Source organism: Haliotis rufescens, unplaced genomic scaffold (genome assembly GCF_023055435.1).
Source record: "Haliotis rufescens isolate VD_foot unplaced genomic scaffold, xgHalRufe1.0.p SCAF_37, whole genome shotgun sequence".
NCBI lineage: Eukaryota > Metazoa > Mollusca > Gastropoda > Lepetellida > Haliotidae > Haliotis > Haliotis rufescens.
This window is the reverse complement of record NW_025964079.1, coordinates 4,452,579-4,466,522: the sequence shown is the minus strand read 5'-3', so window position 1 is coordinate 4,466,522 and position 13,944 is coordinate 4,452,579. Positions and strand designations below refer to the sequence as shown.

The 13,944-nt window shown below is 40.1% G+C and overlaps 1 protein-coding gene across 3 annotated transcripts in view; it reads right to left on the bottom strand.

The window, feature by feature from the left end:
* Positions 1-1,901: 1,901 nt before the first annotated feature.
* The window catches only part of LOC124144340 (uncharacterized oxidoreductase YjmC-like), a 31,852-nt gene continuing 19,809 nt past the window's right edge, over positions 1,902-13,944 (bottom strand). Inside the window, exons 8-12 of one of the 3 annotated variants that reach the window (XM_048381322.1) lie at positions 12,365-12,434; positions 7,688-7,803; positions 5,774-5,869; positions 3,691-3,801; positions 1,903-3,047 (exon numbers count right to left, since the gene is read on the bottom strand). In XM_048381322.1, coding sequence (XP_048237279.1) covers positions 2,970-3,047; positions 3,691-3,801; positions 5,774-5,869; positions 7,688-7,803; positions 12,365-12,434 — 471 coding nt within the window. In that variant the 3' untranslated portion in view covers positions 1,903-2,969. Of the gene's footprint in view, positions 3,048-3,690; positions 3,802-5,773; positions 5,870-7,687; positions 7,804-12,364; positions 12,435-13,944 lie in introns of all 3 variants that reach the window. The other 2 variants (XM_048381320.1, XM_048381321.1) reach the window with 2 other exon arrangements.

Here is a 13,944-nt window from a genome sequence, read left to right as displayed (position 1 = left end):
TGACGCTAGAGGGCGTGGGTGACATTTCCTTGCAGCGATAACATTACTTGGTGTTTAGAGCTCGCATCAGCGATTCCTAGTGGCTCAGGATAAAAAGGGCAAAGCCGTTCCGTTCATAGGTTCATTTCATTTGACTAGATGAGAAAGTTTTCTCCTTATAAAGGAAATTTCGGACAATAAATTATGAGGTTGTCAGCTTCTCGTGTGACACATGGTATCATTAGTACAGAGTATTCATGTTATCAGTATTGTCTGAATACATTCAAGCAGTTGACATTTTCAATTCACAGTTACTGAGAGCAACAAAATGATATTTGATTTGCTTCCAATTATTTATTCTGAATCAGGTTAAGGAAATCTAAGTAATTTCAGGTATTTTTACAACCCGAATCACGACATACAACCCATAATATACTCTCTCCCCCAAATATTGAGTGAGTGAGTGAGTATTGTTTTACGCTATTTTAGCAATATTCCAGCAATATCACGGCGGGTGACACCAGAAATGGGCTTCACACATTGTACCCATGTCGGGAATCGAACCCGGGTCTTCGGCGTGACGAGCGAACGCTTTAACCACTAGGCTACCCGATCGCCCCCCCAAATATTGAACATCTTCGTGTTGGTGTCAGACGTGACATTAAGCTTAACCAAAGAACTTGCAAACAGTAGGAAAGTCATTTAATTAAATTGCTTCCTCCAGATCAGTGATTATCTTACAACACATACAGATACGACCACCTTCTATATATCCACACATGTTCGACATTAAGGATAGTATGACAAAAATGCCAAAAAACCCACCGCGCATCCTATTATCCAAAGAAGAATGCGAAATTTGAAAACATTATTTTTTGTCAAATTATTTTTGGCGTTTGAAAATGTTTCCTTTTTTTATTGTTACTTTGACCGCACTGTGTCCACTTCATAACTATAACACACAATGGTATGTGAGTCTTATTTGTTTGAAAATAACAACTTTAAAACACTAACGGCAAAGCAAAAAAACATAATACATGCTTATTTCCCTTTTCAGAATAAATCAAGGTATCCCGCGAAATAGATTAAAATCTTATCGACACGCTCCTGCAGGTGTAAAGGACTCGTATCACCGCTCATGTCACGCGTCACGCGTCACGCGTCACGCGTCCCTGTCATTCGTACCGGTGTATTTAGAGTCCGTATTAAATCCATAAAACTTAAATTATTCAGGATACTATTTCTTCTCAAAATATATTCACGTAATTTAACAAAATACCAATAAAATTATTTGAACTTTAACCTTGCTAATTTCTGTCAACGTCATGTCACGTGTCATTGTGACGTCACGTGTCAGATTAGATACAACCGGTGACCCTAGGTCAGCAAACTTTGGTTATGTCCTCGTACAATTTTCAATAATATTTTTTTAGAAAGGAGATTTCAAGATGATAAAGAATAACACATAAATGCATTTCCCTGTTGCCTTCGTAATTTGTAGATCCTTGTTCACAGACATATTTTTTTTAGTTTAAAGATTATAATAAAAGTGACAAAACCATTTCCACAGCCGCGGGAAATCTCAGATAAAGGGGGGCGTCTAAGGCGCCGCGATTCGCTGTGCAGAATCGCGTCCCTTGGGCACGCGAGAAACCTATGATTGTGGGTTCGAATCCCGGTTCGGCCCGATTATGTTTCTAGGTTTGTCAGCACCATACCCGTGCTCGTGGGTTTCACCGAAGTGTTAAACGTCTGAGACCTGCATCACTTCGGGCTTTCCTCCCACATTAAGCTGACACGCCGTGATATAACTGGAATACTGTTAAAAGCGGTGTTAAACCCAACTCACTCACTCACTCACTCAGATAAAGCAGAGTCGGTTGTACAATTCCGACTATACTATGAGCATGTGTTTATGAATTACTATCAAATAGTGGTGATACCAGGTGTTCGTGAAAAGGTAAGCGTATCCTGCCCCACTTGTGGCACCCGTCCAAAACACATGCAAAGGCAAGTCAATTGTTCACTTGAAAAAAAAGTGTTAATATATAAAACTAGTCCAACTTCAAGGGATAACACGGACATGCACCTCCCTGTAACTGATGTATTTTGAAAGTCCTTGTTCAACCTTGTTTTAGTTTAGAAAAAATAATTCACACAAGAAAGAATTCAGTCATGTTTATTTGATCATTTCTGTGAACATGTGTCTTTTGTGAACCGTTTACACGTCAGATACTTAGACAAGAACCAAAGGGCGACGAAAAATTACGAATGATCTGCCCTAAGTTATTACATTTGTGATAATCGATAATTCCAAGTTGCGAGTTATTATTTATATTACACACAATATTATTTTTTTCGTGAGAAAAAGTAAAAAATGTGTTTTATTTTTATGAATTAGAGACATCAGCTCAGTTGTCCTAATGTTGGAACGACGTCATATAAAATCGTTTGTGGCGCCATGAACAATTTGACGTAATAGCGATGACCTGTACAAATGCGGTCATATTGTCATCGGTCTTTTCGCAATTGACTGCCTTCAGTGAAGTTTCTCTGTTGGGCTGATATTGTGTCATTTCAAACGAGTTTTTTCTCTCTAAATGTCAGTGAGTAAATTAGAAAAACCTATTCGAACCTCGGAATTACAGAGTATATGTCCGTTCTGAATGAATGCGGGGCGGTCGGGTAGCCTAGTGGTTAAAGCGTTCGATCGTCACGCCGAAGACCCGGGTTCGATTCCCGACATGGGTACAATGTGTGAAGCCCATTTCTGGTGTCCCCCGCCGTGATATTGCTGGAAAAATTTTCTAAAAGTGGCGTAAAACAATACTCACTCACTCTGAATGAATGCTGTAAGTCTTTCGGAAAAGACTCGGGGTTAACACTATTCATCCACGCGGGATACACAATCCGCAGTTCGTCGAAGATTACTGGTTGTTCTCTAAATATGTCAGCAGATCTCTTCTGAGCACATCACTTTACTGTCTTCATCAATGTATTTTATCCTGAGGTGCAGAACCTTCGCTTCTCTTCATTGGTTCGACTCCGTATTCCTGTGCAATATCGTCCTGAAAGGAAAAGAATCTCATATACGGCGTTTTTCCAAGCTTTCTAGAATTGCCCTTCATTGAGTGTATTGCTAATTAATACACTGACCATATTATGCAATATAAAGGGCAATGCGATTACTGGAGGATTATGTGCATTTACATTATAGAATCATCTGTAGTATATAGTAAGGTTTGCGGTTGTGTGTCCCAGATCTTCATCATTTGTGACGTCGAATAAAGATATGATCTCAAAACAGTATAACCTATACTCATTTAATTACAATGAATATTACCGACCAATAATACCGTGTGTGGTGTGTGTGTGTGTGTGTGTGTGTGTGTGTGTGTGTGTGTGTGTGTGTGTGTGTGTGTGTGTGTGTGTGTGTGTTGTGTAATCGTGTGTTTGTTTCCGAGCCGAGCAGTCCTTCTTTTAGCCCCTAATGCCGAGCGCCGGACAGGGTTACAACAAGTACGATGTTTTGATATGACACAGCCGGGGATCGAACTCGGACCTTCCGCTCTCCGGGCGGACGCTCTTCCACTAGACCACGGAGGCGGTCGAAGACCTACATGACTTTGGGCTTTCCCCCCACATCAAGCCGTCACGTCGTGATTTAACTGAATACTGTTTAACGCAGTAACACCAAACACACTGACTTACAGCGAAATGGATCTGGTTTTCATGGTAAGGTATTCCCCCTCGTCTGTCACACATCGCCGTGTGGTTTCTCTCTGGGTCACCTGCTATCAGAACCTCCGTCTTTCCATCAGCCTGCCAACAATTTGTGTTGGAATATACTCTGCACCATAACGGGATCAGTAACGTTCGAGACGTCATAATTATATTCTGACAATGTTAAAGTTACTATGGTAACCTCGTTTCCTGATGCTGTAGGGTGGTGATGTAGGGTGGTGGGTAGGTAGCCCAGCACAGCAAATTGCAAAACATTCATCTACCTTTTAAACATCACATTTATACTGATGGAAACGAATAAGGGGAAATGAAAGTAGAGTAAAATAAGCTTTACTGGGAGGTTGGTTGGTTGGTTGGTTTGTTGTTTAACGCCGCACTCAGCAGTATTCCAGCTACATGACGGCGGTCTGTAAATAATCGAGTCTGGACCAGACAGTCCAGTGATTGATATCATGAGCATCGATCCACGCAATTGTGATCGATGACATGCATCAACCAAGTCAGCGAGTCTGACCACCCGATCCCGTTAGTCGCCTTTTACGACAAGCATAGTGACCTTTTACCGCAAGCATGGGTTGCTGAAGACCTATTCTACCCCGGAATCTTCACAGGTCTTACTGTGAGGACATTTGAAATAGCGCGCATACAAATTCAACACACATCAGAATCAAATGTTGAGATGCGTTTGTGTGCATTGTTTCCAACGCGTAAACAAGGCTGGGAACCCATGATGGCATAATTTATCATTTAACTGTGTCTAAAACTAAATGTTCCCTTATTCATTTCAATCGATATATTTTATTATAATATAGATTTTATAGATGATGAATTGTCAATGCAAGAGAATAACCAGATTATCTAGATTATTCGCCGAAACAGATTAGATTGGCGTAAACAACAAAATAACAAAATTACATGAATCGACCAATGAAAATCATTCAGGACAACAGGTGTTCGTGATAGGGTGGTGAGTCGAGGTGAGGTGAGACGGGGTGAGGTGGGGTGAGGTGAGGTGAGGTGAGGTGAGGTGAGGTGAGGTGAGGTGAGGTGAGGTGAGGTGAAATGGGGTTTAACGTCGCGTCCAAGATTATTGCACTTATATAGCGACGTCGTGTACGTGTTTGTGTGCCTGCTTGTGCTTGCCAGGACAGATGCCGATTTATAGTGCTAGCCCACTGAGATACCATGCCGCAGTTTAAAATGAATACCCCACTCAGACACAGTATATTGACTCCGAGCCGACCAGTCCTTGTTTTAGCCCATTAATGCCGAGCGCCAGACAGGGTAACAACAAGTACCACCTTTTAACGTCTTTTGGTATGACGCGGTCGGGGATCAAACCCCGGACCTTCCGCTCTCCGGGCGGACGCTCTACCACTAGACTACGGAGGCGGTCGTTCGCGAAAAGGGTAAACATTACCCGCGCTACTGGTAAGTATGTAGTTATTGCCTGACGCAGCACAGCAGGACTGCCATGCAATGAACACATACACTCAGATATTTTAAGATTCTACAAAATGCATATTCAACGACAACACCGCTCCGTGTTGAAAGTGGTCGAGATGTACATGCATACATGTGGTAAAATATAGACACACAGTTTAACACAGCATCCTTCGTCACCACTCGCCCTTATCCGTAACCAGCAAGAAGACTCGTCCCCCGATAAAAGGTATGTGCGAAAATACGACAAACCAATCAGAATGCGCGTATGATTTCAAGTTCTTCGTCAAAGAATCCCTAAGAAGTATTTTTTTATTTTATATATGTCTTGCATCTAAAAATATACCAAAGACACAGTTAAATGTATTCAATCATACTGCATAGTTCCGCATGTCCCGATGTGCTTTAAATTGCATCTGAAATATATATAATATATGGGGAAATGTAAGTGAACCATTACGCAACGAGTTGACAATTGTTTTAGGTATGCCCGTTTGCGCTGAGACGGAACCCGGTCGAAAAAAAATGGCCATGAGCGGGGCACGAGTCGCTATTCGGCTTGTCCCGGAATAACACGAGTTGGTCGCGAATGACGCAGCATACGTACCGGCTGTAGACCTCTGCAGTGGCCAATCAGCTGACTCATCCTGTCCTCGAACCCAGGAGCAAAGGCACGGGGGTCAACGGCCATGAAACACTGACCCTACCGACCACAAGACAACATGTGTCACAATATCCAGTGAACGATTAACCTGTACATAGCGGCATTATGTTACAAAGATCTCACCTATTTGGTCTATCAAACACGCAAGAGTGCACAGTCAAATTATGGACATATTCATACATGTGCTACCTATATACTCGCTGTTTGTTGTGTTTGTTTTGTTTTTTGTTTATTGTTTAACGCCGAGCCCACGCAATTAGGATACGATGTCATGCATCAACCAAGTCAGCGAGCCTGACCACCCGATCCCGTTAGTCGCCCTTACGGCAAGCATGGGTTGCTGATAGAAGACCTATTCTAACCCGGTTCTTCACGGGTCTTGTTTGTTATGATTTACATACATGCGTACAAATTACATTATCAGCTTAACCGGCGTTGCCCTCATGCTAAAATTGGGGCACGGTTGGGCCAGTCGTATATGCCCCACAATTCGCTATGCAGATTTGCGCCCCTTGGGCACGCCGGAAACCTATGAGTTAGGGTTCGAATCTGGTGTCTAGGTTTGTAAGCACCTTACCCGTGTTCTTAGGATTTTCCTGAGACCTGCATCACTTCGGGTTTCCCTCCCACATAAAGGTGACAAACCGTGATATTACCGGAATACTGTTTAAAGCAACTTTAAACCCCAACTCACTCACTCATGCTTAAATTGGTCAGGAATTAAAAGTTTATTTCTTTGAGTGAGTGAGTGAGTGAGTATGGTTTTACGCCGCTTTTAGCAATATTCCAGCAATATCACGGCGGGGGACATAAGAAATGGGCTTCACACATTGTACCCATGTCGGAAATCGAACCCGGGTCTTCGGCGTGACGAGCGAACGCTTTAACTACTAGGCTACCCGACAGCCCCTTTTTCTTTGATGTTTGACGTCACTGTCCAGTAATATCATGGCGGCCTCAACACAGCGGCTCCCATTCCCCTAGTCCTGCACCATGACCGTGGAATATATTTATTTTATGAAAAAAAATAATCTAGAAATGCATACGAAAGCAAGTCTAGCCAGCTCAAGCTAGCTCTGAAATCAGCATAGGGACTTTTTTTTATTTTTAGAGTCAAGAAGGATATTGTGTAATATAAGATTTCAGAGACTAAATGTTAGTCTACCATTCCCCTAGTGCCGATGAACAAATTCAGTTGAATGACATTGTCGTTGTCTTCATCAACGAATAATGTGTTGGTTTGGGGATTCCGAGTAAGAATTGGCCCCCAATCAACCATGCGCTTGGGGAAAAGGAGTGAGTGAGTGAGTTTGGTTTTACGCCGCTTTTAGCAATATTCCAGCAATATCACGGCGGGGGACACCAGAAATGGGCTTCTCACATTGTACCCATGCCGGGATTCGAACCCGGGTCTTCGGCGTGACGAGCGAAGGCTTTAACCACTAGGCTACCCGACCGCCCCGGGAAAAAGGAGATTTAATGGATCCGGTTTTCAGGCTTCGTGTCAAGGTCGATAGCATGTCAAAGTTGCCAACATGACCTTGTCAGTAGTTTGTCTGGTCCAGACTCGAATATTTACAGGCCGCCGTCATATAGCTGGAACATTGCTGTATCCGGCGTTTAACAACAAACAAACAAACAAGTTACACGAGAGCATGCAGTTAATCCAATACAAATATATTCTGTTTGTTCTTGACTTATAATATGACCTGTGCCACCGTCCTGTTTTACACATTTACCGAATGTCACATTAGGATGACAGCGAAATACTGTCGTACAGCTGAAGAATGCCCTGTTGTGTTCGTCGTGACAAGCCTGTGTGGGGTAAGAAATGGGGGGTAACTCCTGACGGCTTACCAGGTTCGACTCTTGCTGCGAATTTGGGTGTCTTACATCAGGACTCGTGTTCGATCCACTCAGAACGCTACTGAACATTTCTACCATCATAGCCAAACCATAGCCTTTGTAACCACCTGTGAATGAAAGCATATTATATAGTTGATCTTCAATGTTAGTAACGTAGACAAAACATAGCCTTTGTAACCACCTGTGAATGAAAGCATATTATATAGTTGATCTTCAATGTTAGTAACGTAGACAAAACATAGCCTTTGTAACCACTTGTGAATGAAAGCATATTATATAGTTGATCTTCAATGTTAGTAACGTAGACAAAACATAGCCTTTGTAACCACCTGTGAATGAAAGCATATTATATAGTTGATCTTCAATGTTAGTAACGTAGACAAAACATAGCCTTTGTAACCACCTGTGAATGAAAGCATATTATATAGTTGATCTTCAATGTTAGTAACGTAGCCAAACCATAGCCTTTGTAACCACCTGTGAATGAAAGCATATTATATAGTTGATCTTCAATGTTAGTAACGTAGACAAAACATAGCCTTTGTAACCACTTGTGAATGAAAGCATATTATATAATTGATCTTCAATGTTAGTAACGTAGACAAAACATAGCCTTGTAACCACCTGTGAATGAAAGCATATTATATAGTTGATCTTCAATGTTAGTAACGTAGACAAAACATAGCCTTTGTAACCACCTGTGAATGAAAGCATATTATATAGTTGATCTTCAATGTTAGTAACGTAGACAAAACATAGCCTTTGTAACCACCTGTGAATGAAAGCATATTATATAGTTGATCTTCAATGTTAGTAACGTAGACAAAACATAGCCTTTGTAACCACTTGTGAATGAAAGCATATTATATAATTGATCTTCAATGTTAGTAACGTAGACAAAACATAGCCTTGTAACCACCTGTGAATGAAAGCATATTATATAGTTGATCTTCAATGTTAGTAACGTAGACAAAACATAGCCTTGTAACCACCTGTGAATGAAAGCATATTATATAGTTGATCTTCAATGTTAGTAACGTAGCCAAACCATAGCCTTTGTAACCACCTGTGAATGAAAGCATATTATATAGTTGATCTTCAATGTTAGTAACGTAGACAAACCATAGCCTTTGTAACCACTTGTGAATGAAAGCATATTATATAGTTGATCTTCAATGTTAGTAACGTAGACAAACCATAGCCTTTGTAGCCACCTGTGAATGAAAGCATATTATATAGTTGATCTTCAATGTCAGTAACGTAGACAAAACATAGCCTTTGTAAACACCTGTGAATGAAAGCATATTATATAGTTGATCTTCAATGTTAGTAACGTAGCCAAACCATAGCCTTTGTAGCCACCTGTGAATGAAAGCATATTATATAGTTGATCTTCAATGTCAGTAACGTAGACAAAACATAGCCTTTGTAAACACCTGTGAATGAAAGCATATTATATAGTTGATCTTCAATGTCAGTAACGTAGACAAAACATAGCCTTTGTAACCACCTGTGAATGAAAGCATATTATATAGTTGATCTTCAATGTTAGTAACGTAGACAAAACATAGCCTTTGTAACCACCTGTGAATGAAAGCATATTATATAGTTGATCTTCAATGTTAGTAACGTAGCCAAACCATAGCCTTTGTAACCACCTGTGAATGAAAGCATATTATATAGTTGATCTTCAATGTTAGTAACGTAGCCAAACCATAGCCTTTGTAACCACCTGCGAATGAAAGCATATTATATAGTTGATCTTCAATGTCAGTATCGTAGCCAAACCATAGCCTTTGTAACCACCTGTGAATGAAAGCATATTATATAGTTGATCTTCAATGTTAGTAACGTAGACAAAACATAGCCTTTGTAAACACCTGTGAATGAAAGCATATTATTTAGTTGATCTTCAATGTTAGTAACGTAGACAAAACAAAGCCTTTGTAGCCACCTGTGAATGAAAGCATATTATATAATTGATCTTCAATGTTAGTAACGTAGACAAAACATAGCCTTTGTAGCCACCTGTGAATGAAAGCATATTATATAGTTGATCTTCAATGTTAGTAACGTAGACAAAACATAGCCTTGTAACCACCTGTGAATGAAAGCATATTATATAGTTGATCTTCAATGTCAGTATCGTAGCCAAACCATAGCCTTGTAACCACCTGTGAATGAAAGCATATTATATAGTTGATCTTCAATGTTAGTAACGTAGACAAAACATAGCCTTGTAACCACCTGTGAATGAAAGCATATTATATAGTTGATCTTCAATGTTAGTAACGTAGACAAAACATAGCCTTGTAACCACCTGTGAATGAAAGCATATTATATAGTTGATCTTCAATGTTAGTAACGTAGACAAAACATAGCCTTTGTAACCACCTGTGAATGAAAGCATATTATATAGTTGATCTTCAATGTTAGTAACGTAGACAAAACATAGCCTTGTAACCACCTGTGAATGAAAGCATATTATATAGTTGATCTTCAATGTTAGTAACGTAGACAAAACATAGCCTTGTAAACGCCTGTGAATGAAAGCATATTATATAGTTGATCTTCAATGTTAGTAACGTAGACAAAACATAGCCTTTGTAACCACCTGTGAATGAAAGCATATTATATAGTTGATCTTCAATGTTAGTAACGTAGACAAAACATAGCCTTGTAACCACCTGTGAATGAAAGCATATTATATAGTTGATCTTCAATGTCAGTATCGTAGCCAAAACATAGCCTTTGTAACCACCTGTGAATGAAAGCATATTATATAGTTGATCTTCAATGTTAGTATCGTAGCCAAACCATAGCATTTGTAACTACCTGTGAATGAAAGCAAATTATAAAATTGATCTTCAATGTAGTATCGTAGTCAAACCATAGCCTTTGTAACTATCTGCGTTAAGTGAATGAAATCATCTTTGTATACATGTAATGATCTTCATTGTCAGTATTATCGCCAAATCGTTGCCAATGTAACGGTCCACATGCGTTATATGAATAAAAGCATCTTTATATAATTGATCTTCCGTTTTATTATCGTAACCAAACCGTTGCCTTTGTAACCACCTGCATTAAATGAATAAAAGCATCTTTATATAATTGATCTTCCGTTTTATTATCGTAACCAAGCGTTGCCATTGTAACCACATGCGTTATATGAATAAAAGCATCTTTATATAATTAATCTTCCGATTTATTATCGTAACCAAACCGTTGCCTTTGTAACCACATGCGTTATATGAAAAAAAGGATCTTTATATAATTGATCTTCCGATTTATTATCGTAACCAAACCTACGGTTTTGTAACCACATGCGTTATATGAATAAAAGCATTTTTATATAATTGATCTTCCGTTTTATTATCGAAGCCAAACCGTAGCCTTTGTAACCACATGCGTTATATGAATAAAAGCATCTTTATATAATTGATCTTCAGCTTGAGTATCATAGCCAAACCGTTGCTTTTGTAACCACCTGCGTTATATAAATGTAAGCATCTTTATAGTATTAATTGATCTTCAATATTAGCATCATAGTGATCTGTGATCGAACACCAACATAACACAGGGCATATGGGCAAAATAGCGATGAAAATGATAGGAATAGACCAGTGATGACACTACGCATTCATAAAAGATAAAAGGCAGTCATATCCTGCTCTAAAGGTAACACACAATTTCACTCACAATGACACGGTCAACCAAGTCAGAACAGTTGACACTCGGCCACCCTGTAGGCGATTGCTGCGCTAAAAACATGGTGTGCAGGGGATACGTTCGTAGAATCACAATGACATCACTTTGAGCAAGTATCGCAAGTATACATAAAACGTCACCGCCTCCGTGGTCTAGTGGTAGAGCGTCCGCCCGGAGAGCGGAAGGTCCGGGGTTCCATCCCCGGCCGCGTCATACCAAAAGACGTTAAAAGATGATAACTGTTGTTACCCTGTCTGGCGCTCGGCATTAAGGGGCTAAATCAAGGACTGGTCTGCTGGGAGTCAGTATACTGTGTCTGAGTGGGGTATTCATGATCATGTTAAACTGCGGCATGGTATCTCAGTGGGCTAGCACTATAAATCGGCATCAGCCCGGACTAGTACAAGCAGCCACACACACACACACACACACGTGAATTCACGTCGCTATAAAAGTGCAGTAACGTTAAACCCAATTTCACCTATAAAACGTAAATGCAAAAGAATAACCAGTTTAGGATATCCACCGAAACAGATTACATTTGGCGTAAAGGGCAAGAGAGCTGTAACAATGATATGAATGGCCCATAAAACATCAGTGATGACACCAGGTGTTCGCGAAAAGTGTAAGCATGGCCTTCCCTACCGGTTGCACCCCTCATTCACACAATTTACATAAAGAGCAGGTAATTATTTCACCGCGCCGCACAGCAGTACTCTTGCCATGGAACAGCGGCCAGTAATCATACCTTCAATCAAGTGATCGATGAACCAGAAAATCAAGTGACACGATTATTGATGTTGTTGAAACCAATATAAACGATATATTAATTATGAATTACCTCTGCTGTGTACAATAGAGCTCTACTGCTTCTTATAAGTAAAGAAAAACTTTAAAGAAATATATTCATCTGGCAACACAGTCGGGTAGTTTACTGTCTGTAAATGCTAAACTTACTTGTCTGTTCCATTCCTCCTAAAGGGGTCAACTTTCTAGTCTTTAGAACCGAATCCGTATCCGTTGTTGCCTGAAACGTTAAACAACAATGCATCAATTTGTTCCACAGTGTTCCATGAGGCTAGTGGGGTAGCCTAGTGGTTTAAGCGTTCGCTCGTTACGCCGAAGACCCGGGTTCATTCACTCATACTCATATAATGAAACACTTTAAAACGATCAACAATGAGATTGTAAATCAGCGAGGCCTTAAACCATCAATACGACTTTACCGTTGTTATATGGCAGTGTAATTATTGTTAAACAATGATATTACATTGTATTACATTGTTAACGTTGAGATTCAGTATCTAGAAGTTCATTGCATTGGACAATAAATTGTCGCAGCAATGTAGTACGATTTAATGTAAGCAGTGGTGAGGCAGTTATTATGTCTGACATTTCATCTGACATTACATCAAGACCAGCTTTTGAGTGAAGATCACTTATCACCCCGGATTCCAAGCCTAGGCTCTCTTAAGCTTGACAACTGTTGCGGATAAGTGAATAATATTATCATTGAACTTTTTGCTGTAACCACTGCCATCATATTTTGTACCACTCTACTGTGTACTGCCATTTTATTTGCAGTGCAGTAATGTATACTATTTGTTGGTTGTTTGTTGTTTTCACGCCAAGTTGAAATACAGATTTCTGGGTTAACATATTGTTTCAAATTGGGAATCAATACGTTACTCAGAGAACGAGCGAATGCCATTTTACGCCACAGTCAGACATTTTCGAGCGTTCGTATTCATAACGGCGTAAATAATCGAGACTGGACAAGGAAGATCCACGGATGACAACTGGAAAGACGATTCACGTCGTCTGCGTACACACAGCCAGGTAACACACTGTGACCACCAGATCATCATTTGTCGATTGTGCGATGACGTTAGATGTAAATCATAACATTAAGCACTGGTTTGTCTGGCACCGACCCGACAATTTACAGGCGGACGTGACATAGCTGGAATGTTACTGACTGCATCGCTATACACAGAGAGAGTGCCGTCCCGCGTCTCACTTTAGCAAATTTTGAATTATTCAAATATTCTTTTTCCCGAAAGCTATAATTTCAAATCGCTTAAATATTCACATTTATCCCTAGATCCCTAACCTATCAAATTCAAACTTGTTCTTAAGATTTATTGTCCAGATTGAGACTACTGTATGGATAAATGTTTATCATCGGCGACTGTGGGGATAAACAACAGACAAACTAAAATCATGGTCTTACAATCCGTATAATCGTGGAACAATACTTGACCAGTAAAGATCCGGGTAGAGAATAGGTCTTCAGCAACCCATGCGTGTCGTAAGAGGCGACTAACGGGATCGGGTGGTCAGGCTCGCTGACTTGGTTGATGCTTGTCATCGTATCGCATCTGCTTAGATCGATGCTCATGATGTTAGTCACCAGATTGTCTGGTCCAGACTATTATTTACAGACCGCCGTCACATAACTGGAATATTGCTGCGGGCAGCTTTGAACAACAAACAAACAAACGGCACAATACTAAGCTAATCAGATAGCTAGATGT